The 24,955-nt window shown below is 37.1% G+C and overlaps 1 protein-coding gene across 2 annotated transcripts in view; it reads right to left on the reverse strand.

Moving 5' to 3' along the window:
- LOC145996722 (very long chain fatty acid elongase AAEL008004-like) overlaps positions 1-24,955 on the reverse strand; it is a 107,585-nt gene that overhangs the window by 2,727 nt on the left and 79,903 nt on the right. The window contains exons 2-6 of one of the 2 annotated variants that reach the window (XM_083133250.1): positions 17,650-17,743; positions 3,646-3,720; positions 2,394-2,584; positions 1,447-1,527; positions 897-953 (exon numbers count right to left, since the gene is read on the reverse strand). In XM_083133250.1, coding sequence (XP_082989376.1) covers positions 897-953; positions 1,447-1,527; positions 2,394-2,584; positions 3,646-3,706 — 390 coding nt within the window. In that variant the 5' untranslated portion in view covers positions 3,707-3,720; positions 17,650-17,743. Of the gene's footprint in view, positions 1-896; positions 954-1,446; positions 1,528-2,393; positions 2,585-3,645; positions 3,721-15,198; positions 15,248-17,649; positions 17,744-24,955 lie in introns of those variants that run through there. The other variant, XM_083133253.1, reaches the window with a different exon arrangement.

Here is a 24,955-nt window from a genome sequence, read left to right on the forward strand (position 1 = left end):
CATACATATCGCATGGGCCTCACCGATGGCGTGGTGGTAACGCTGTCGCCTCGTAACCAATGGGTTCCGGGTTCGATACCCCGTGGAGACAGATGGCACACTGGTTCGGATCCCACTTTAAAACGCTAGGTCCAGTCCCGATTAACTTTTCTGTGCATAAAGTGGACTTAAACCAACAATTCAATCAATACATATAGTATGTGTGTATGTAATCACGAACTTATACAGATAGAGATATTATATTTATACGAGATAATAATCCATAGGGCCTGTACATGCCGGTCGACAATCAATATCGAATGATTTGGACACATACACGTATCAAAATATACACAGAACAGTGAAAATAAAATGTCCATACCCTTTCATCAGTTGATATCCTAGACACTTCATGCATGGCTTTCTGTGAATGGTTGAATATATAATGGTTTCTATGTAAACTGCAAACAGTGCAACATTTCAACAATAGTTTGAGTACTGTAATAGTATCTAACTGAAAAACTTTCAGGGTGATGTTAAAAAAAAGTGATTTAAACCTCTTTCCACACAAAATTACAAATATTCATTACTGCTTTTTCGATCACGTATTCTCGGGTTTGATAGGCGATGTATGTACATAATGGTTCGTATCCCACATAAAATTAAAGGTCTAGTCCCGATAGATGTCTCTACATAAAGTGGCTTCAAATGAAGTCACAAACATGTAGAAGATGGAGTTAATTTTCTCACAATTCTAAGCAGAACTCAACATTTACCACTTAAATGCTAAAACAGTAATTGTGACACGTTAGCACACTGTAAACATCTTGGTAATATCATATTTTTAATCTCACAATGTAATGCAAATATATTGAACTATTAAGTAATGGCACAATAGCTTGTCATTGTTAACTTACTGTATCCAGTAGTTCTGTCAATTTGGCTATAAAATACCACCAAACACCTCTCGCCATCTGCGGAACAAAAAATTATTAAAGTCAAATGTGTACATACATAGAAAAGTTTAAATCTGCTACAAGCAAATGGTTGTAGTTCTGGTGTTAACATAATTCTTAAGCGAGTTATCCTAGGACAGAAGTGAAATACGTTCTGACGATAGATAATATATGCGACTGAAGATACCGACAAAAAAATAAACAAAACAAAAAAATACATAAATACACTCATGTACAAGTAAACACAACATTCAATTGCAAATTTTAAGATGCGTATATTACTAGGAGATAATATCTGTAAATTGTCACACACTTTTATTAATATATTGCAAAGTTAGAAATGGAAAAACGTTCAGGTTAAATAGTGAAATTAAGGACAAATAATACAAACGTCGCAAACAACGCAAGATGGAACCCTTAACTAGCAACTACAATTTATATAATTTGGTGTGAAATCTGCTCCATCCATAAATTAGTGAAATGCAAGAAGTACAAATTCTCATCTACTCACCCTCAAAGCTTCCGGACTGTTGGAGAAATCAACTGGTTGACATCTGAAGCTATAGTTATTCCACCATCCCACGAGTAAACCCTGAGGGGAAAAAGTTCAGAAAGCAGGCTATACGATTGTGTGTAAATATCTCTACCGTCTTCCTAAAACATAAATTGTTATAACCCACATCAAAAGTCTCTCAGAAGTGTTCTAGCAATTGTTAAAAAGTTGAAAAGTGTACTAGACGTGATCAAAAGTATTTTTTGGACACTGATCGACTACGAGAGACAGGGACAGAAAGAAGTTGTATGTCATGTTGCAAACAACATGCCACTACGCACAACACCAATAGAACTTCTCCGACCAACAGTCACATACCGGATTGGATTGGATTGATTGAGTGCGCACAGAATTACAGTGCAACAGTAAAACAGCTACAATACTATACACCAGAAACACAATGTAATACACATATACTCCATAAAAATATCTCATTAAGCAAGTCCATATTTGCACAAACAAATAAAAAGTGGTTGTCACCACTTTTTTTTATTTGATTTGATTTAGTTTATTTTACTTCGCTTTTTGTGCATTTGCGAAGATGGGGATGAGTGATGAAATGATGAAATTGATGAATGAACATTCATAAACAACCAAACCCAGGCCGCGGTGGTGGAATTCACTGAGTTGTCTACCAAAGGTGGTGTGATCAGCACCTCTTTCGGTGACAATGTGGAATTTGGTGTTGTTCAGTGTCTTTGGTGTTTGGAACACCATCTGCTATCAAACCATACCAAGTATAGATTCCTTTAGCAGCCTATTAGGAGTTTTGTTACACCAACCAGGATGTTACACCACTTTGGTGGCAACTACTAGTAAGTTGCATACCAGTTAACCATGAAAATATGTATAAAGAAGGAAACAGTTAAGGTGTATTATGCAAAGGTGTACTAATGCACACTTACCTCTTTAAATAACCATATGCTTGCGAGTACTTGGAAGAAGTTATATAATATGAGCAGCGTCTTTAATTTAAATGGTTTCCTGTTGGCCATGTACCGAGGTCCCCAAGAGTTGACGAAATACAAGTACAAGAATAAGATTGTTAACCCAGGAACAGGACTACTGATCAGTAGCCAATCATTTGTTCTCGGATCTGAAATTGAAAAAAATTTACACATACAGCAGATATATTATTTAAGAGTATGGGTAATGATAGGTAATTTAAGTAGCCATGAACTTTCTCAAAAAGAACTGTGAAGTTCCTATCATAACGGGATTTCGACTTCACATTTCCTATTTCCGGTGACTAACATTAATTTTCATAAACTATTTTTTTCTACCACTTTTCGCTAATAACAAAGACATTTTTTTTTAGTGAAATGTTAGTATTGAAACACTTTGTTGTTGTTTACTATTAATAGGTACAATAACATGCAAATTTCGTTTCTGAGGGAAACACAAAATGTGAGATTGATATGAAAATGTTCATATTTTATTGTTTTTGAGAGGTGTGAGGTATACTTTCCTATTATATTTTGTCACGAAATGATGCGAAACCAAGGCCAAAATTAAGATTTTCTTTTTCGACACAACACCTTCCAGTCAGAATTATCCTGTGAGTTGTACGAAATCCAAGAACACTGACAAATTCTGCTGCTAAATTTAGGTTGAATAGTAGACTTATGCACACAGGCATAAAATTAATCATATGTACTCAAATAACTACATAGATGTGCTATTAGAATGGAAATTTAAAATTTCTATAAGTATAGTATAATATATATAGTGTTAAGTACAGTTTCAAAGTCAAATTTGGGAGTTTATACACAGTTTTAACACCGAAATGCCAGTTTCTATATCATCCTTGATTTTTTTACTAAAATATTAATCTTTCATTCACATCAAATCTAAGGTGTTCTTAAGATAGCACATTAGTAAAAAAAAAAAAGCAATTTTACAGCAAACATTACGGACATGATATACACGTTTTAACATGACTGTTTAGAATATTTACTTATAATGTTTTCTTTCATTGATTCAGTGAGACTCAGAAGCAACAGAAATGTATCCGTTATTAATGTTTAATGTTAATTGGTATTCAAAGCAACATCCAGTTCTGCTTCTGAATTGCAATGTAACGTTGAATTAATCTGATGTTAATATAAGAACATGTTATGTAAATATCCACACTTGCTTAGCACGAAAGTCACTTACCACTTAGGTCTGTGAACAAAAAGTCGTATATCCTACTGGCTCTGTGCAATACGGAAGCCATCTCTTCCAATGACTCTGTAAATAAAAAGTTCAGAATTTTCTTCTTAAATAATATAACACACACTCAGAAACTAAACAAACCAATCATAGTACACCACATGCATCCATTACATTAGGTAATTTAAAATCATTACATAAATTATCTATTAATTGCGTGGAATATTCTGCAAACGTAGCTTTTACACAACCAATCTTCACATGATTCATTAGATCTTAATTATGTTGTACACACTATGTAATATTATTTTATGCATGTTTTCAATATTTTCAAAACATATGAACTTTTCACAGAGATAATGAAAGTCTTAGGATACCTATTCAACCTCACATGTTGGTAATATTGTGTTGCTAGTTAGTGTTGTCCACGGGACGAGACGGGACAGGCTTTTAAAAATTCGAGACGAGACGAGATTGATCATGTGTCCCGAGACAAACGAATATTTTCGAGACGAGACAGCATTTCACAGCATTTCCACGAGACGAGACAGGCCAAAGTCTCGTCTCGTGGGCAACAATATTGCTAGTGGTAATTCTCAATCTTAATATTTCCTGGTAGTCGCCTCTTTATTTGTTTTCTCTCTTTTTGTACATAGTAGCGAATAGAGAGAAAAGGTTAGATAAATGAAAACGAGGGAGAAATAGTAAGAAAAACACAATAGAGCGAGAAGGGAAGGTGAATATATACAAAAGGGAAAAGTAAATAGGAATAGGGAGGAATAATTTCCATATAATATTCCATGACTGTGTATAAAATGTACTTAAACTTGACTAATTTTTCTTAGCAATGTCCCCAAAGCAAAAATCTGGAGGGAACAAGGATATTACGCCTCTTATTATTACAATAAAATATCGTAATTAAACTGAAAAGGTAGGAAGGTTACGAAAGCTAAAGAAAATGCACATTTTTAAAATTCGATTTTAGGCTGAAATTTCGATCAAGTACTCAGCTTTCGTTCTCTAGGTTAAGGGATTCCCGATGGCGTCTTGTAATCAAGGGATCCCGGGATCAATTCTCGGTGGAGGTGCATAGTATAGTTAGAACAAACTTTGAAACGTTTCTTGGGGGTGAGGGAAGGTTGGGGAGGGAGGGACAGCTGAATGGAATTTCCATCCCTTCCTTTCGTACTTGTTAAGACCTTCAACATGTTCGTTCTAATCAGATTGACAGGGTGTTAAGGGATGGTGGCCTCTTTGGGAGACAGTCAACTCCCAGTTTCTCTTCCAGCTAACAGCCTGGGAACTGTATTCGTGAAGACTGACCGAGCCTCCTTGATGGCGAAGTGGTAGCGTCGTCGCCTTGTAATCAAGGGGTCCAGGGTTTGATACCCGGTGGAGGCACATAGTGGTTCGGATCCCACTTTAAACTGTAGGTCCAGTCCCGATTAGCCTTACTGTGCATAAAGTGGACTTAAATCACCAAATCAACCAATCAATCAATCAATTGAAGACTAACTGTGCCTCCCGATGATGTAATGGTAACATTGTCGCCTTGTAATGAAAGGGTACCATGTTCGATAGTCGGTGTAGGCATACAGTGAATCGAATCCCACTTTAAAATGTAGCCTATCTGTGTATAAAGTGACTTAAAACAAAAACTCAAACTTTCCTTGAAGACTAATGAGATTCTGAAGCCTGGACAGTCTGTATTATCTCTTCCAAGGATCATTCTGTATCTTATCCATGCGTGTTTGTGATTGTCCGTTCATCGAATTCATTTAATTAACAGCCGTCCTCAATGTCGCGGTTAGCCAAATGCGGCACAATAAAATGAATAAAAAATAATCATATGGTTAACAGCTCTGGCGGGTAGAGATACCGTCAGACCGCCACCCGTGCCAAACCTGAGTCACGCCTCTGCATAATACAAGAAACATCAAGCAGAAGAATCATACGGAAATAGAGATTCAAACAGGTTGACTTACAATGTCACCATTTCCAGTCCAAGGACAGTTCTTTCCTGATCTCAAAAAGTTCCCAGCCACTGTTTTCACCCAAAAACGAAAGTGAGACGAGAAGCAAACGTAATCTGCGGATTCTCCCACATCCACCGTTTCTTCGTCTTGTACTTTCGTGTGATCAGTAAAAGGAAACACCAACCAAATTCTCTGTTTTCTGTAACGGTACGATCGAGACTTCACCTGTATTCGAGGAGTGTAGATATTTCCTTACTTCCTCCATGGAAAGGAACGTGTACTCATCGTTCAGGATGGGAAAGCATTATTTTGTTTAAAACCTCGCATTTCCATCTCTTTAAAGTAAACATAGATGCATGGACAGAAAATTAAGAAAGAGTAAAGATGGGAAGAGAGAAAGGAATATTTTAAAGGAGAAAGGGAAGAAGATGTGAAAGAAACAATAGGGAATTAGAGAAAGGAAGAGGAATTGATGAAGTAAGCTACTGAAGAGAGAAAAGGTAAGAGAAATAAAGAAGTGAGAGAATGTATAAAGAATGTACAGTGTCTCTCAAAAGTCTTAAGACAACGACTTTTTATAATAGGCACCGAACTTACATAAGGCGTTGGTGGGTTGCCTGTAGAGTTAGGATCAATTTCAGAGTTGCCACATGCACAAAATATATGTATGAATTACGCAATATGAGAAGGCGATATGAGAAGCAGATGAGAAGTAGGAGAGAGAAGAAGAAGGGGAGAGAAGAAGGAGAGGAGAAGAAGAGAATAGAGTGGAGATGAGAGGAGAGAAGGGGCAGTTGCAGAAAATACCGTCTCAGCTTCAGGAATTAATGCATTAATCCAATATCAACATGAAGCATTAAATCTAATACATTCTCAATGCGAAATGCGTTTTGGCCAAGTTCAGAGCAAAATAATTAAAATCTTCCGCGTGAGATTTCGATTTTACCTGTGATTACACCACTAAAAACACGAATTTAATTTCATATTTATAAGAAACATCCAATTCTTCTCAGTTTGGTGCAATGGAGATTATATTCTCTTATATTTCATTTCAAGAAAACAAAGGCAGTATGAATGAGTGTAAGCCTTTAATGCAAATTTATACATGATATTCGATATTTGTCCCTAAAGCCGTGCATTTAACACGAGTGGAAAAAGGGGTGAAATTACTATCTGTTGAATTACCACAAATATAAATGGTCATTTCATTATCTTTTGTCAATGTATTTAAATCCGTATACAATTATCTTCAGGGTATCACAATCTCAAGATCTTATAACTTTTATTTTCCACATGAAAATGTCCTTTTGAATGTTTGCCAATTTATTTAGTTGTTTATTTTTCTTTTGCTAAATTCCAGATGCAGAATACTCTGGCCACCTTACACTGCTATTACAAATAATGTTGCAATACTCTTGTTTAATAAAAGAAGAAATATAAAAAATATACATCTCGTAAGGAGGATCGAACGTGGGACCACTTGCAGTCCAGTCAAGAACTTTAACCTCTACACCACGCCCTCAGCTTCCATTGAAGCAGAAAGTATTCCGTCACGTCAATATTGTAAACATCATCCTGAAAAGAAGTTCAACATTTTCACTCAACTCTGTAATTCTAAAATTACTTTACATACATATTTGAAATTAACTCTGAATTTCTTTCTTGGTCTTAGTATTTTGTGGATATGTTATTTGTAATTTTAAAACGGCGCTACACGAGGTCACGCGAACATCTACGAAATAGTTCCTTAAAACTATGAATATAGTAAATCTCCATCTTTAAGTCTTCCAATGCATTTTAAACCAATAGATTTCGGCAAGGGAATTATGTGTAATCCGTTTCCACGCATTCATTGCTGAAGCAAAGTTTTAAAACCCTGTTTAATGTTCACACTGAGATAAGTGTCTTTACTTAATACATGTGTACGAATTAGTTCACTGTTTTCGCTTAAGTATCTCTGTGTGCCAACCATTTAAATTCGTATTCTCATAAAACAAAAATTATATTGTTTGAATTCAGGAGGCAGTATAATTCACGTCAATATAATACTATTCTGACCTTAGAGAGAAGTCTACTGTAAATTGTTTACAATTCTGAAATGGAAGTCCTAGATTCAAACCCTGATATTTGGGGCTTCACCTCGTCACCTAAGAGGTTGAAGACCCGTTCTGTTTTTTGTGCGTGCATCATTATCAATTTCATCATTCATCTTCATCCTCGCGATTAGCCAAAAGTGAAAGAAAATGTATGTAAAATAATAAAAAAAACAAGGGAATGAAGAAAAATGTTTTGAAATATTTGTCTGTAATAAAATAATCCTTCAGTTTTATATAGTTTTTCATTTGCATGGATCTGATGCCACTACTACGCTGCAATCCCAATAAGTTACACAATAAAACACGAATTACTACTCGTATCTGAATACTTATTCAGTAAGCTTTTTGTTTGTCATGAATTAACACTTAAAGTATTGCATGTTGAACTAGTGCCCACGTTGGTCGACCATTCTTCAGGTGCCACTAAAAATTCAGTTCTGGTCACTTGTAGCTTCCTGGGTGCAGACTCCCGTGTCTGGACGCACAGTGTTTTGCGATAAAAAAAAAAAAACGGTTTTCAATAGCGTGACTCACCTTGGAACGCCAGCAAACTACACTTCCAAGTTTGTCCTTGAAAACTAAGTAATTTTGTTCATCGTTTACAAACGGGATTGCTTTCGTAAAATTATATACTCAGTCAAGAGAGCAAGACCAATGTTCTCTCAACGTTTAAGACAAAGTATTATCTATTAATCGAAAAGTTCAGGATTGTCAATAAACCGATTAACCTTTCTGAGCATAAGGTGGCTATGAATATTGAAATTTAATAGAAACTTCGGGAACTGTTCCACACTTCCAAGCCGAGTCACGCTACGTGAATGACTATTTTTATTTCTTAACTCAATTAAAATCTTTTTTTTAGAATTTAAAAGAAATAAGAAAGAGCGGAACGAATGTTGTTCTGCCTTAAAAATTCTAGATCTTCCCAGGAAGTAAAGTAATTAGAATTTAATCAGCACCTTGTTACACGAGACTACCTTGACTAACAAGGACAAACGTGATGAAATATTATGAATACAATTTTTCACCTATTTACGAATAACGTCTCGCATATGTGGCAGATTGCAAATGTTTGTGCAAAAGGTGTAATTATTGCGTGCAAGACCGCCCGCAGAATTTTTTTTCTCGGGGAGAGATTGTAGCAGTGCTCACAGTAGAAGGAACGTGGGGTGATGATTTCCCCCAGTTAAGAAAATTCTCTTAAAACATCCCCAGCACTAGTATAATTTGCATAGACACTAGATCTGTTGCCTTGACTTGACTCAAGTGGTCCCACGTTCGACCCACCTTAAGAAGAGGATCCTTACTTCTAGTAATTTTAGAAGTACAGAGTTGAGTGAAAATGTTGAATGTCTTTCCAGGATGACGTTTACAATATTGACGTGACGGAATACTTTCTGCTTCAATGAAACCTGAGGGCGTGGTGTAGAGGTTAAACTTCTTGACTGGACTGCAAGTGGTCTCACGTTCGATTCTCCTTACGAGATGTATATTTTTTTATGTTTCTCCTTTTATTAAACAAGAGTAATGTAACATTATTTGGAATAGCAGTATAAAGTGGCCAGAGTATTCTGCATCTGTAATTTATTAAAAGAACACATTCAAAGGGATATTTTCATGTGGAAAATAAAGGTTATAAGATCGTGAGATCGTGATACTCTGAAGATAATTGTATGCGGATTGAAAGACATTGACAAAAGATAATGAAATGACCATTTATATTTGTGGTAATTCAACACATAATAATTTCACCCCGTTTTCCACTCGAGTTAAATGCACGGTTTCCTGGACAAATGTCGAATATCCAATATATATATAGCCCCAATCCCACCACTCACTCACTGACTCACTGACATAAATGTTCTCCATGAAGGAAGCCCCGGAGGCGAAAAACGCCCGATTACGACCCCCTATGAAATCGTCCCAAAAGTCCGAGAAAATTCAAAAATCGCTCAATCGGCCCTTCCTTAAGGGTGAAAATGCCCTTTTTCCACGTCCTTAGCAACCGTTGCAACGGGCATTTCTTTTGCACACATTGTTTCCTTCAATTCTTAATTGTCGAGATACATTATATTTCTCACAGATCTACAAAACACAGATGAATCAACTCCTGGTAAACTCAATGCGAAAATGTTATCTACATCGTGGTTCTTTTAACTAAATGTTTAGAGGTATAATAACAAACAATTATTTAGAGTTTTTGCCGTGCTTGTTGTTGTCCATGGAAACGGACGTTGCTAGGGAACTTAAAGAACGTTTATTTTCACCCCCAAAACTACTGTAGGGGAATTATTCTAGACTTTTCGTATTTCAAAACATGAGCGTCAGAATTTATTATAGAGGAGAGGTAGGAATTTGATGGGAACGACGGAAAACAATTATTTTTCTATTACGTTTACAAATGTGAAAATGTCAAAAGACGTAAATATTGTTTTCTCAATTTAATGTCGCTCTTTATTCGTTTACACAAGAAATCTAAGTAACTATCTTGAAACAGTTATTGCTTACTCACTTTATTATTAAGAAAATATACAATTTTGAATATTTTGTAAATTTGTACCATATTAGAGCCCGTACACACACAGAGTTATGTTCAAAACTTTCAAAATAAACGAAACGTATATATTGGTAAACTCAATGCGAATATATTTACATCGTGGTTGTTTTAATTAAATGTTTAGAGGTATAATAACAAACAATTATTTAGAGCGTTTGCCGTGCTTGTTCTTCACCATGGAAACGGACGTTGCTAGGGAACTTACAGAAAGTTTATTTTCACTCCAAGAACTACTGTAAGGGAATTATGCTAGACTTTTCGAATTTCAAAATACGAGAGTCAGAATTTATTACAGAGGCAAGGTAGGAATTCGAGGAGAATGGCAGAAAGATTGCATTTCCAATTTAGTGTCGCTATTGAATTCGATTATGCAAAACATCCAACTAATTATCTTGAAACTGTTATTACTTACTCAGTTTATTATTAGGAAAATAGACAATAATATTTTGAATATTTGTACCTTATTAGAGCCCATACAGACATAACGTTACTTTCTAAACTTTTTAAATAAGCGAACTTATACACTTGCTTGGCTTCATCAAATAAAACATGCAGACATTTTACCCCATCTATAACATGATTACGCCCACAACGTGGCCGAAGATCACGCATGCGAGCGTAAAAGACGTGGCCAAAGGCCACGTCGAAAGTGCGCGAGTATCATGTATAAATTTGCATTAAATGCTTACGCTGATTCATACTACCTTTGTTTTCTTTGTTACAATCACCTATTCTTTACACAATACCTGTATAAGAGGCGAGTTGCAATTCACATTGGTCAGCTCCTTCTACCTCTATTCAGAAAAGGAATCTTGTAGGGTAGTGGTTACCGTTAATGTTTGTTAACCTGATGGTCGTAGGTTCAAATCACTCCGCTGGTAGAAACTTTTCATAAGTTTTAGACATATCCCGTTGTATTCATTGTCCACGCCGTGTGAAATGGAATGATTCGCTTTGCCATTACCGATGAAATATAAAAGAATATAATCTCAATTTCACCAAACTGAAAAGAATTGGATGATTCTTATAAATTTTGAAATTAAATTCGTGTTTTTAGTGGTGTAATCACAGGTAAAATCGTAAATCTCAAGCGGAAAATTTTATCTTGCTCTGAACTTGGCCAAAACGCATGCCTCGAGAATGTATTAGATTTAATGTTTCATGTTGATATTGCATTAATGCACAAATTCCTGACGCTGAGACGACATTTTCTGCAACTGCTCCTTCTCTCCACTCTCTTCTCCTCTCCTTCTTCTCTCCCCTCCTTCTCATCTGCTTCTCATATCGCCTTCTCAATTTGCGTAATTCGTACATTTATTTTGTGCATGTGACAACCCTGAAATTGAACCTAACTCTACAGGCAACCCAACAACGCCTTATGTAAGTTCGGTTGCCTATTATAAAAAATCGTTGTCCTAAAACGTTTGAGAGACACTGTACACAGAGATAGAGGAAAAGGGAAGAGAGAAGAAAAATACGCAAAAAGAGAAAGAGGATAAAATGAGGAAGAAAGTAAAGAAACAAGACAGAGAAATAGAGATGGAAAGGGAAGATAAGGAAATAGAAGCAAGGAAAAAGAAAAAGACAAATAAAGAAGCGAGAAGAGAGAGAGAGAGTCAGAGTCAGAGTGAGTGAAATAAATTAGAAGCGAAAGAGAGATGGAGAAACAAATGGAAGAGAAGAGAAAGATAACAGAGAGGAGAGATAAAGAAAGGGAAGAGAATAGAAAAGGAAGAAAGAGAGGCACAAAGAGAAAGAAGAGAAAGAAAGTCCTGAAGGAAGAGATATCTCATAGAGAGAGAGAGAGAGAGAGAGAGAGAGAGAGAGAGAGAGAGAGAGAGAGAGAGCTCGAAAGAATGAAAGGGAACAGAATAGAAAAATGAAGCAAGATAGAGACATAAAGAAACAAAATGGAGATAGAATCAGGAAGAAACGAGACACAGAGAGGAAGAGAGTAGAGTCAAAGAAAAAGAAGGGAAAAAGAAGCAAAAGAGAGAGAGATGGAAAACGAAAACAGAAATAGAGAGAGAGAGAGCGAGAGCGAGGGGGAGGGGGAGGGGAAGAGAAAGAAACTATAGATAAAATGTGTCAGAAAACAGGATTCATAGAAAAAGAAACAATGAAGAATTGAAGAAATAAGCATGAACAAAGAGAAACTATGACCGAGAAGGGAGGAAAGGAAGCTAGAAAGGAGATGCAAAGAAAACAGAATAGATACAAATAAAAGGGAGAAGGAGAGTGAGTGAAATAAAGACACAGTAGGGGCCAGACAAAAGAGCAGACGTAAAGAAATGCCCACAACCTACAGAATGGAGTGAGCCGTGACGAGCAGGAAACAAGGGCTTCGACTTTTTCAGGCCAATGATAGGCAATGAGCAACCAACTCTTCGACATGTTCTCCGGTTATCAAATGTCCCCTACTTTCTTTACAAAAGCTTTCTTTCGCTTCTCTTATCAATTGAGGTAACGAGTGGACTCTCATGAAAAGACTCGAAAGGTGGATTATCATGTCGCGCAATTTCACTGGAAATTTTGTTCTTTTCTTTCTCCCCTTTCGTAACTTATTCCTCTCATGTTACATACTATTCACACACATTTTGACATTTTGGTCTGATGTAACTCCAGAAGCGAAAGTCTAAAGTTGTGAGGTCTGGCCATCGTGGCGGCCAAATCTTCTTATCCATCCACTCCTTCAAACGCTGTGATAATGCCATATCCAGCGTGGCGGTTTGCATCACCGTTAAGCCGTTTGACTACCTGGGCGTCGACAGTTTTTTCCACACTTCCGAAAGCCTGCCCTCGTGGCAGAGTGGTTAGCACATCTCGTTACGACGCCAGGGGCACCGAGTTCGAATCATCAATTTCATCACTCATCATCACTTTGCAAATTAACCAAAAGTGGCATAAAAAGCGAAGAAAAATAAAGTAAATCAATCAATCAATCACACTTCCGAAACTCTTACAGTTGTTCTTCAATGCAATGTAAAACTCATCATTTCTATTAGCCTATGTTTTGTTCGGATACTGTAGGAGTCTGAAACCATACCATCATTTTATGGTCACACTGTAATATACTATACACAATGCTCGAAGTGAGGGGGGGGATGGCACCCCTAGTTAGCAAAATTTTAGCAATGCATCCCTCCAGCTGTCTCATTGTCACCATGTTAAACCATAGAGGTATCACCCAACTAACCCCAAGGCTCGATCAAACACCCTCCCCCCCCCCCCCAGCTAATATATTCCACTTCAAGCGCTGGTTATACATATAGTCTCCAACCTACAGTTTGCAAGATAATAAAGGATTTTTCGGAAACAATGAAATATCGTTGAGAGAAATGTCAAAAGATATTCAGTTTTGCATATGCAGGGTACTCACTAACTATGAAGACGTAATGATTTTATCACATAGATCAGCGAACATACACAAAGAAAGACCTAACCATTCCTTAACCGTCATTGCAATCCCGAGTACTCTACAACAGCATAGAGGTCGCTTCTTTATGTATTGTTCTACCAACGGTTTAGTTAACCCTTCATTCTCGAAATTTGCTATTAACCCGGGGAGTCAGAAAAGCAACGAAAATCACCCTATTCACCTTGAATTCTGCATGGAATTAGGACACAAAATCCTTGCAGAACTGCCCGTACTTTCTTAAGCTTTCAATTATAATCCATGACTTTCTTCACTTAAAGTTTCATCGTTCATAGAGCAAAAATTCTCTTTCCATTCTTTAGGTCACTTGTTTAAAATGAATTCATTTTATTTACGTTGTTTTACGTTGCTTTTCTACCTCTTGGGATAAGGTTTCGATAAGCATGGATGATGGGACGTTCTTTAACCACTGCTCGAACCTGCAACCCTTGGCTTCTTAGCGTTCCAGTGACCACTCCTGCACGACAGGCGCCTCATAGAACCTCTCTATTATTATTATTTTCGTATTGTGTTTCTTTTCAGCGTTTCCTTACTTTCTAGCGCGTTGTGTATGTTCTGTACAGGTCCATTTGCAACCTTGAACGTTTAAACATTCTGAAAAGGTTTTTACACCTATTTTTCAGATACAAATTTTAATTAAGGGGAATTTCACTCGTATACTTTGAAGGGTGCAGAATGGCCACATGTGTCATCCAACCCAGAAATTTTAACTTTCATTCTCTCGGATTCGAATCCCGGTGTGGCCATCGGTGTTCTTTGTTTCAGTTTTTAAGTCCACTTTGTGCACAGATAGATTAATGGGGACTGCACCTACAGTTTAAACTGAGAGCCGAACCCTTGACCCCTTGATTACAAGGTGACGGCGATACCATCATGCCGTAGGGGAGGCACCGGATGATCTTTGCGAGTGTAACTACATCAATTTCATCATATCACCTATCCTCATCGTCCCGATTAACCAAAAGCGACGCTAACAAACATTGATTGATTTTGTTTATTTTAGTTCGCTCTTCTACCACTTTTGGCTAATCACAAAGATGAGGATCATTGATGACATAATGAAATTGATGGTTACTAACAATGCACATCCATGCCCAGGTCGGGATTCGAACCCAGAACCCTAGATAACAAAAATAAAATAAAATCATTCATTCATTCAAGGCTATCAACTTGTAAATCAAGGCTTGGATTTGCTATGGGTTTGGGTGAGATAGTCTATAAAAAAACCGGAGAAAGATATGTGCAGAGAAAATAAAATATAATAGTACTGGTCCAAGTATGAAAATCACAGACATCCCACTAATTTCTTTTCATTCGCGACAAAGCGCTGAAAGAACTATCTCAGTTAAATTGGCATTCAGTGGACTCATAAAGAATGTATTTTAACATGGCTTGTTGTGATTGTTAGATAAACTAGAATATGTGAGTAATTGTAGAACATTATAAATTGAAAGTGTTGCTTTCGTAATAAATAAATTAATATAAACTTACCTACTGATACAGCAAGTTAACACCTTGCGCCTGTCTATGAACGATAGCGTTGGAAATAGAGTTACCTGTTACGCAGAGCCCCCTTTCGAGCTTTTCACAAAAGTAGACTTCACCTTGATTGCAGTTGTTGTCGGAAGTGTCTGAGGAAGAATCTGTTGGAGGCCGACTACTCCTGAGCCACGGGCGAAAAGGAGGTTACCCGCCAGATAACATTGCGGATTGGTTACTTTCACGGTGGAAATTTTATTGTTTTCGAAGAAGCGTGAGAGAGATTCTTGTTTTGGTGTTCGGTGCCAAACAAGAAAAAGAGGTAATGAATGTCGCTGGCCAGCCTTGCACTCGGCTGTTGCAAAGCAAGTGCCCGCAAGAAATTAATCGGGCGGGCGGGACAGGTTGGCGATTCAAACGCAGGGTGCCTCAAAAGTCTCTTACTGAATTCACCCACGGATCACATAAAGGTTTGGAATCGAGACACATGTGGAATTAGAAATATAAGTGGGCTACTCTGCGTATATCAGATGAAAGTAGTACTTCCCTTGATATTACTACAACCGTGTTTGGAAGTAACAAATTACTTTTAACGTAGTAACTGTAACTCCGTTACTTTTTTCAGGTAACGGGCAACATTAGCAGCTGCTTTCCTAAATCGTGGTTTGTGTTACAAAAATAGACACAAAATAACTCTCTAGCCTTCATAAACCTTCGGGTTTATGGCTGCAGCAACACAAGCCTTCCATCTGTCCCTATCCTGGGAAAGACCCATGCAATCTTTTCCATCCTTACCGATTTCCTTTAGGTCCATCTCGACGTTATCTCTCCATCTTCGTCTTGGCCTTCCTACAGGTCTCTTACCTTCAGGTTTCCCAAAATTCCTGTAAACTTTGCTTTCCTCACCCATTCACATGACCTGCCCACCTAAGTTTTCTTGATTTAATTATTATAATAATATCTGGACATGAATACAATTTAATACAACAAAAATACAATAAAAGTAGACATAAAATTTTAATTATCATGGATACATTTGTTACGAACAAATGCATTTTTTCCTAGTTTGCTTCGAATTTTCCTGCCTATACATTTCCATGTTTAAACACATGAGGTTTGTTTTAATTTAATGTAACAGTGTTTAATTAAGATCGTCACATCAGCAAAGAAGAGAACAACCTCTTGTACAGTAGTCCACACATGCAACATATTAGGCTGGCAACCACTATAAGCTATTGCATTCTCTAGCTAAAACTGGCAGATAAAAAGCGAAATACAATGAAACAAATCAATCAACCAATTAAGAAAAGATTGAATTTCTGGAACAACAATAGTAAAGCTTATTAGCATTTCACTTTTTGTATAATTTTTAGTTAGATGTTAACTATATATTGTCAGAGTGAATTGTTAAAATGGTCTGGTTTTTAATAGTTTCATAACTTAGAAATTGCGATCATACGTATTCAATTATCGACTCTTAATTACAACGCAATATTTCTGAAGACTGCATATACATTGCCAGGAGAATATTTTTAATAAAAATAGCCAAAACTTACCTTTAATATTGAGGTGACATCTGTGTTCAAATTTCAAAGAATGGTGTAACCATTAGAGAAACAATAACATTAGATTCTTATCCTCTTCCACCAGGATTACCGAAGAACTGCTCCACACGAAAAAGTAGTCCCTAAACATTCCGCATTCGGTTTGACGGAACATACGAAATATTTTTTGTCTTGAAATTCATATAAACACGTGTTTGATATTGTTACGTGTATATGTGTGTGTGTAAAATATCAGCTGTTTGAAATATCTCCGTTTATTCAAATCCGAGAATGACAAAGCGCACGTCTTTAAAGTTGAGTAAAAAGTTTTCAAGGAAATGTAGATTCGCTTGTGGCGATGCTTACGTAAGGGAGGTGCTATAAGATTTAAGCCCCTCCTACGAAGTAGTCAACTTTTTTTATGTTTGAAATCGCTTGTTCATTTCATGCATGCGACAAATTTGTTAACATTTTTCATATATACGAACATGGGTCAACGAAAATACTACTATTATTATTAGTACTTTATAGGAAAAAAATTGGGTAAGAAAGGAAATGTTGACACTTGTAAAGGAAAAGTGTCCTTAAGATTGTGACAACACTGCTGTCATGGAACGTTGGCGAGATCAGATTCGAATCACAGCAGTGAATGCGTTCATCCGAACAGGTTCCGTTCACGAACAGGAGCGGGCACTGCACTGACAGTGAGAAGCAAGAGAACTTCTGGTTCTGAATATTTCCATTGGATATCCATTATCTCATGAGTAATCTAGAATTCTTGAGTTGTGAAATGACAAGTAAACCTATCAGCGAAGAATATTGGATTACCTCGAGTACTAATTCTCGAACAGAAGACGATCACGGCATAATGATAGAGGATTTTCTATAACATTACATTAACATCAGCTATGTTACTCACCGGAGCCCGTACAGGATGGTTTCGCGTGACGTCAAAAAGAGCGCTGCAGCCATCTTTGTGGTCACTTCGTCCTCACTGCACCTCACGAATACGCCTGGAAAATAAGAACGTGTCATTGTAGTGAGTTCATGTTGGTATTAAATTACATTATTGTTGCTTACTGGTTCACACATCATACTTATAAAGACAATAAAAACTAAAAATTATACTATTTTCTATGGTGGAACTGAAAATCATAATTTTGGAACAGGCTTTTTCATAAATAATAGAATTATCTCGGCTCTTAAAACAGTAGAATTTATTAATGATAGGATATCATATACAGTTTTACAGGGTAGGTGGTGTAGAATTATTTTAATAAACATACATGCACCAACGGAAGATAAAGATGATAATACTAAAGATGATTTTATGCAGAGTTAGAACAGGTCTTTGATAAATTTTCTTAGTATGATATGAAAATTCTGTTAGGTGACTGTAATGCACAGATTGGCAAAGAAGAGACATTTAAACCCACGATTGGTAAAGAAAGTCTTCGTGAATTAAGTAATGATAATTGTATAAAATTGATTACTTTTGCAACCTCAAAGAATTTAATTGTGAAAATACCACTTTTAAACATAAAGATATCCATAAATATACCTGGTCTTCTCCAGATGATAAAACTCATAATCAGATAGATCATATTCTCATTGATAAGAATAATAGTATAATTGACGTTCGTACACATAGAGGTGCTGACTGTGCCAGTGACCATTATTAAGTAATTGCTAAATTAAGAGAAAGACTCGCAGTGATAAATCATAACAACCTTGTGTTCTGACGAGGAATTGCTGCGTTGTTAGGTTAGGTCTGTTAGGTTTGGTTCTATTAGTAAAAATACATTGAAAAATTATTATTTATGCTAAGAGAGCTAAACCCTGCTAGCCTAACCTAACAACTTAGGCATTTAACCTAAAATTAAAAGCATTCTCCCGTGACGTCAGAACGCAAGGTTGCTCAAGTGTTGTGCGATAAGGGAGGGAGACCCGAAAATTAACTAATCGATATCTACCGACACTTTTTAGGTGTTTTCGTCTTTCGCGGGGTCCGCAAAAATGCCGCGCGATATTTTCGCGTCCTGGAGATCCCGCTTTAAACTGTAGGTGCATTCCCGATTAGCCTACCTGTACATAAAGTTGACAAAATGGACTTAAAGCAAACTGTGTATATATGTCCTCCATCACAGCAATAGTACAGAACAATCTCTATTAGCCGAACAGCTATTTGATTTCTAGTTTAATACTGTGCAGAAGAATTAGTAATGACAATACTAATAAGATGAAACTTGCTCAGACAGCTAATTAAAACAATGCGTCTATTTTTACCTCATAACTTGTACCAAATTGCATCATCTCTATTCTTATTTTAGTTTTACGGTCTTTCTATTCAGTGGAAGGATCCCGGGTTCGAATCCAGGTCTGGGTCTTTCTGAGTGTCCCTTCATCACATCTTCGTCTTCGCGATTATCCAAAAGCGGCAGAAATGCGAATGAAAATAACCCAAATCAATTAATCAATGATTTTTCAGTGGAATTCTTAATTTCGACATTTTCTGGTTATTTTGTGCATTAAAATTTAAATATTTCTTTATTTGTTGATATAGGAGTGATATTTCTTGATGGGCCCGGGCGGTATGAAAATGTGGCCTTAGTTCGATTCCAGGATGGGGTGTGGATGCATTCCATAAGCTCACGTAAAACAATACTTTGCTGTTTTGTTCTAATCAACAAGTCTTCGTGGTATTTCGTCGCCTCTTAGACGCCAGAGCTGAATTTTGACACCATCTCGTTCCTGGTAGGACAAGAAACGTTACGCTTCTCCTTAGAAAGTTCCCGAAAGCGGATGAGTGCGGCCATCCAGTTTTAAATGACGTATTTGCTAGGCTCTTGCGTGTCGCATGCCTGCACTGGATCATCAAGTGAACAGATCAGCGCATTCCTGGATTCCTCGTTTCGTAACATATTCAGGAAGGAATCGAAGTAGGCCAGCTGGTCGCTTGACAATAGGCAGAGACGTTAACAAATACGATGGAGCTCTGAGTACGGCTCTTCCTCTGTTCTATATTCAAGCGTTCGTTACATTTTTTCCCCACTGTGCGAATTAAGCTTTTTGCTTTGGTGGTGGGGGTCCACTCAGTGGCGTACTAGTGATTTCATTTCGGGAGTTTGGGGGTATGCACATTTATATGTGTTAACAGACATTAATCTAAACTATTGCTTTCAGTTCTACGTACCTCAGGACATAGGTTCTAACCTAGGTCATTAGATCTTGCGATAACGTTTACACGTAATTTAGAAACAGTGTAGCCAATTTACATTCTAAGAAAATCCAAAAAAGAAAACACAAAGAGCTATCGACCTAGTAACACCGAAAACATGAACACATTTCTATTTCGAAGTTCAATACTGTCCATCTGATCTTCCTACAAGTTTCTTGTGAACACTTTAATACACGTAAAATATCATCACTATGTCATGAAACCCCACACATGACACCTCACATCTTGGAATGAGGAAAATGGCCTGTGTATTCTTCCCTCTCCCTTTTATTTGCCTTTTTGATTTTCCTGTATTTTCTTTCTAGCTTCTCACCTTCTGTTCTGACTCAGTTCCATTCCTACTTTACTCTCCCCCTCTTCTTTCTCATTTCCATCTTTACTCTCTCTCTCTCTCTTCTTTATTTCGCTTAGTTCTTTCCTTTCCCTGTCTAACTTCTTCATTTATTTTCCCTTTCACTTTTCTCTCGCCCTCGCCGATGGCGTAGTGGTAACGTCGTCGCCTTGTAATCAAGGGGTCCCTAGATCGATATCCGGTGGAGGCACATAGTGGTTCGGATCCCACTTTAAACTGTAGGTCCAGTTCCGATTAGCCTTCCTGTGTATAAAGTGGACTTAAAACCAGAACTCAAGTTCACTTTTCCCTCTTCCTCTATCTATCTTCATTCTTAAAACAGTTCTTTTTTTCTGATGACACGTAAGCATGCTGTTGTCTCGGCTCGGTGAAGTTGCTGAGTTGCAGAATGGTGTCTCTCTTTAATTAGCAGGGAAGTCTGTGATGACTGGATCATTAATAGAGACGAATGACTTTTCAATCTTTGAAGGGCATAAAAACATCCATGGCAGAGTTGAAAATAATTTCATTTTGCAGGGGACAATTTATTTCCGGGAGGAAATCCCTAGCATCCCACCCGTTAATTTACACACTGCTCCCCCCCCCCTGAAATAATTTTCAATATGTACAGTTAGATCCATGAGTATTACCGTGCAAATTGTCCATCACCATGTTCGTGCACTTTATTTGACCCAATAAGAGCTTCAAGAATTAAAAGAAAACTCAACACAAGCTGCAGACAGCTTCTACACCAGCATACATAAAAATCCATCGCTTAAAGACACATAGGATGCAAGAGAAAAATTAATGAAGATAATACTCATGGATCTTACTGTACGCCTACAGGAAGCAACTTAAAGGCCCGGTTTTTAATAGACAATCAAATACAGTAAAACCTCGTTAATACGGACCCCGATAAGCCGGACTTCGGAGAGAGAGAGAAAAAGAGAGGAGAGAGAGATTTCGCTTAAGCCGGACAGGCAAAGGCAAAAAAAAAGCAGAATGGAAGGTTTTAAATATGGCTAGAAGCACTGCATTGTCGTATTGCTTTACATATTACTGTACTGTATAGTGTATTTAGGCCTATGCCCTTCAAATACACCATAATAAACGTGTTTTGTTGCTATAAACGGAGTTTTAATGCACTCTCTACTGTTCATTTAGGTTATTTCAGTTAATCCGGACTTTCGTACAACTGGTCAACTTTCGTTAAACTGGTTAATCTAGCCCCCAATAGTCCGGATTAACGAGGTTTTACTGTATTTCAAAAAGTTTACATACTACAATAGTTGGGCACTTGAATGGAATAACAGTATTCAAGTTTAAAATCAAACAAGGTTTACAATGAGAAATTCTGGGTGTAATGGGCGACACTCTAAAGGCATCCAAAGTCAACCTATTCCACATTGTACAGCCCTGTAACAGCAAAGTTGCAGGCCGACGAGGCTGTGGCGACTGGACTCACGAGTCAGTATCGTCCTCTAAGGGACGTGTGTTTTATGCTGTCCAAAAATGTATGCGATTGTGCTTTCTTCAATTTCACCTTATCACCGATTCATCCTCATCTTCGCAAGTAGCCAAAAGTGGCGAGGCAAAATGAAACGAATCAATCAATCAAGAATGTGAAAATTCGGAAATAAAATATTGCTATACAAATCAAATATTGAAACTAAAAGTAACGTGTTTTAAAGATACGCGTATGTTTGTACATAGCCTTAACTTAATAGAACATTTGCAGGTTTATTAAAATTTACAAGTTTGTTAACTTCCCCGGAACTGAGAAGCAAAGTAATTAGTATAATTGTTATAATTTCGAAAATTTAACAGTTATTTAGCAAAATTGCCTGGGTGCTATTTTTATGAGATAGAAAACGTTTTCATTCTGCCTCACCAAAGTTGAATCCCAAGTTCGATTCTGTCCAGGGTGCGAAATCATTGAAGACTGGAGGGGGGGAAGAAGATCTTACACCCCCATATATATATATATATATATATATATTTACCTACATACATAAATTATTATGATATGGATATTTATAATGTTGTTAAATATAAAAGTCAATTAATTACTAAATATTTTTAAAAGAACATTATTATTAAATGCACATGAAGTAATTAATTAGTTACTTTTACATATATCAGATAGCTATGTGTAAAGTAGCAAAGTAATTCCTTTGCTAACTGTTTAAAGATGCCAATAAATTACGAAATAGTTTTGTTATGTACAAGCTTTTGTTTAGTTTTTGTATTAATAGAAAACTAATATAATTATGTTTGATTTGCATTCTTCTTTTATTGCACACATATTGTTATTGGTGTAGACAGAGTAATAATCTCTTGAAAAAGTGAGAAAGCATCCTGCACACACTACTTTGTGTGTTTTTGATATTACCCTTAGTAAAGTGCATAAGAAGTAAATTCTAATTGCATATACTTTGTTATTACAAGAAAAAATCTCCCCCCTGGGAAATTTTTGGTGGGAGGGATTTTTGAGGTCAAGGTTGCTGGTGGGGGGGGGTGAATCCCCCTGTCCACCCAGGATTCTGTCCCTCTCTCTGAAGTTGGGTCCTAAGTTACGCCCATGTGTTTGTATATACACTCCTCACAAAAAGTTTTGAATATTGTTATATTAGGCAATAGGTGATATGTACGGTGGCATAGGTCGGCGAAAACACGATAACGTCCACCAGACAGATACCATGTGTTGTTGCATCCCAAGGTCGTGCATATCACCTATTGCCTAATATAACAATATTCAAAACTTTTTGTGATTAGTGTAATAATAATAATAATAATATTAATAGTGTACCTTAATTTTTTTTGTATTTATTTTGAGCACTGACCAATATAAATTATTGGTATTACATTATCAAAGAAGCAATAGACATTCACGAGGAAATAAATCGACACGTATGGGTGTAATGAGCTGTGGCGGCGATTAGGGGAGCGAGGGGGGCGAGGGGGGCATTATCTACAAAGGGAAATAAAATGTCCTTACCATAGTTTTGGCACCTTGCCCCCCCCCTCCCCCCCGGTTTTGGAACCAAATCGCCGCCACTGGTGACGAGGGATCCTTGACACCCTCAGGGAAAGTTTATGCCTACGCCTTTTGAATTACGAGGTACTGCATATCAGAGGAACTGATTCTATTCTCGTCCCAAGTGTGCAAATATCTATAGGAACTGCTCAGTAATTGGGTGACTTATTGATGATTGTAGTTGTCGTGAAGTCAATTCTGTGGAAGTCATTGTTCTTCTAAAACCCAAATGTAAAATATGATCCCCTTCAACAATTTCTTCAATTTGAATACTGTATGTAAAGTGACCGATGCATTACAACCTTATGAAATATTACTGAGACATTAAGTACTGTATGAGAACGGTGGTTTGGGTGATTTAGTGGGGTCTGATAACCCCCCCTCCTCTTTCCGGCACAATGAAAATTGTCGTAATCTCCTTTTTACTGTGATATTGTCCCTTACGAAATACCTACACATACTAATTCATAGTACTCAATGGTTTCGGGTTTGAATTATGTTCCGTTGTCACTGTCATCTATTTATCAGTTGCGATTAGTCTAAACCAGGTAGAAAAGCGACGTAAAATAAGATTTAAAATACTTGCCACGACACTGCACAGTACAATTTCCGTATCTACTACAAATTTGAACTAGAAATACAGATAAAAAAATATTAGTGCACTTTGCACCCCCTATAGAATAATACGACAACGTGGCTATCCAATTACAAAACGTTATATTTTTAGAAACGACAGAAAATACAAACCTATATAACGCGTTGCCTTCAGACGAGGAACTACGTAGTTCACAAACCATCTGCCAGATCGCGCAACTAGCTGAGAAAGTACACCTCTCAGTCGTTCCAGTACACCTCAATAGATGGCAGCACAGTTCGGAAGAAGCACGATGGATGTGTGTTATTTACAGGGCTAGGATTTTAACGACCAATAAATTACCAAGAAATGACCTAAAACAATGCATTTGTGACCTAAAAACTTTAAAAATGTTTAAAGCCTGTAAAAATGTCCTATAAATATTTTTCTTCTTGTTTTATATAAACTGGAAATAAGTAATTTAAACCAACAAGTTCGTAACGCACATGTTTCTTGTGTATCTTTAGAATTTCAAATATAATAATTTGGAACTAGTTGTATATTACAAAGATCTTTAGCACGTTTAGTGACGGACAATGATCAGTGAACTTTCGATTGATTTGGTTTATTTTCCTTCGCTTTTATGTCACTTTTAGCTAATCGCGAATATGAGTGATGCTACGATGAAATTGATGAAGGGACACTCACAAAGAACACCCATGCCCAGGTCGGGATTCGAACCCGGGACTCCTGACATCGTAGCACGCTGTGCTCACCACTACGCCACGGAGGTTGGCTGACATACAGTGGACTTTCATTTCCAGAAAGTAAGGCGCATTAGGATAAATAAGGGAAAGAATCAATATTTAAATAAATAAACGCTTTCAAATCAATCGGAAAAACATTAATTTGTCACAAACAGGGTCGGCGCCACGGGGTGCGAAGAGATGCTTTCGCACTCCTTTGTTGCGTTCCGCAACCCTTCCAGCACCCCCTTTTCCAAAACCTATTTTCATCCGAAAACACTAACTCTTGCATTGCCATA

This window comes from Lepisma saccharinum, chromosome 1, assembly GCF_977018435.1.
Source record: "Lepisma saccharinum chromosome 1, izLepSacc3.1, whole genome shotgun sequence".
NCBI classification, from domain to species: domain Eukaryota; kingdom Metazoa; phylum Arthropoda; class Insecta; order Zygentoma; family Lepismatidae; genus Lepisma; species Lepisma saccharinum.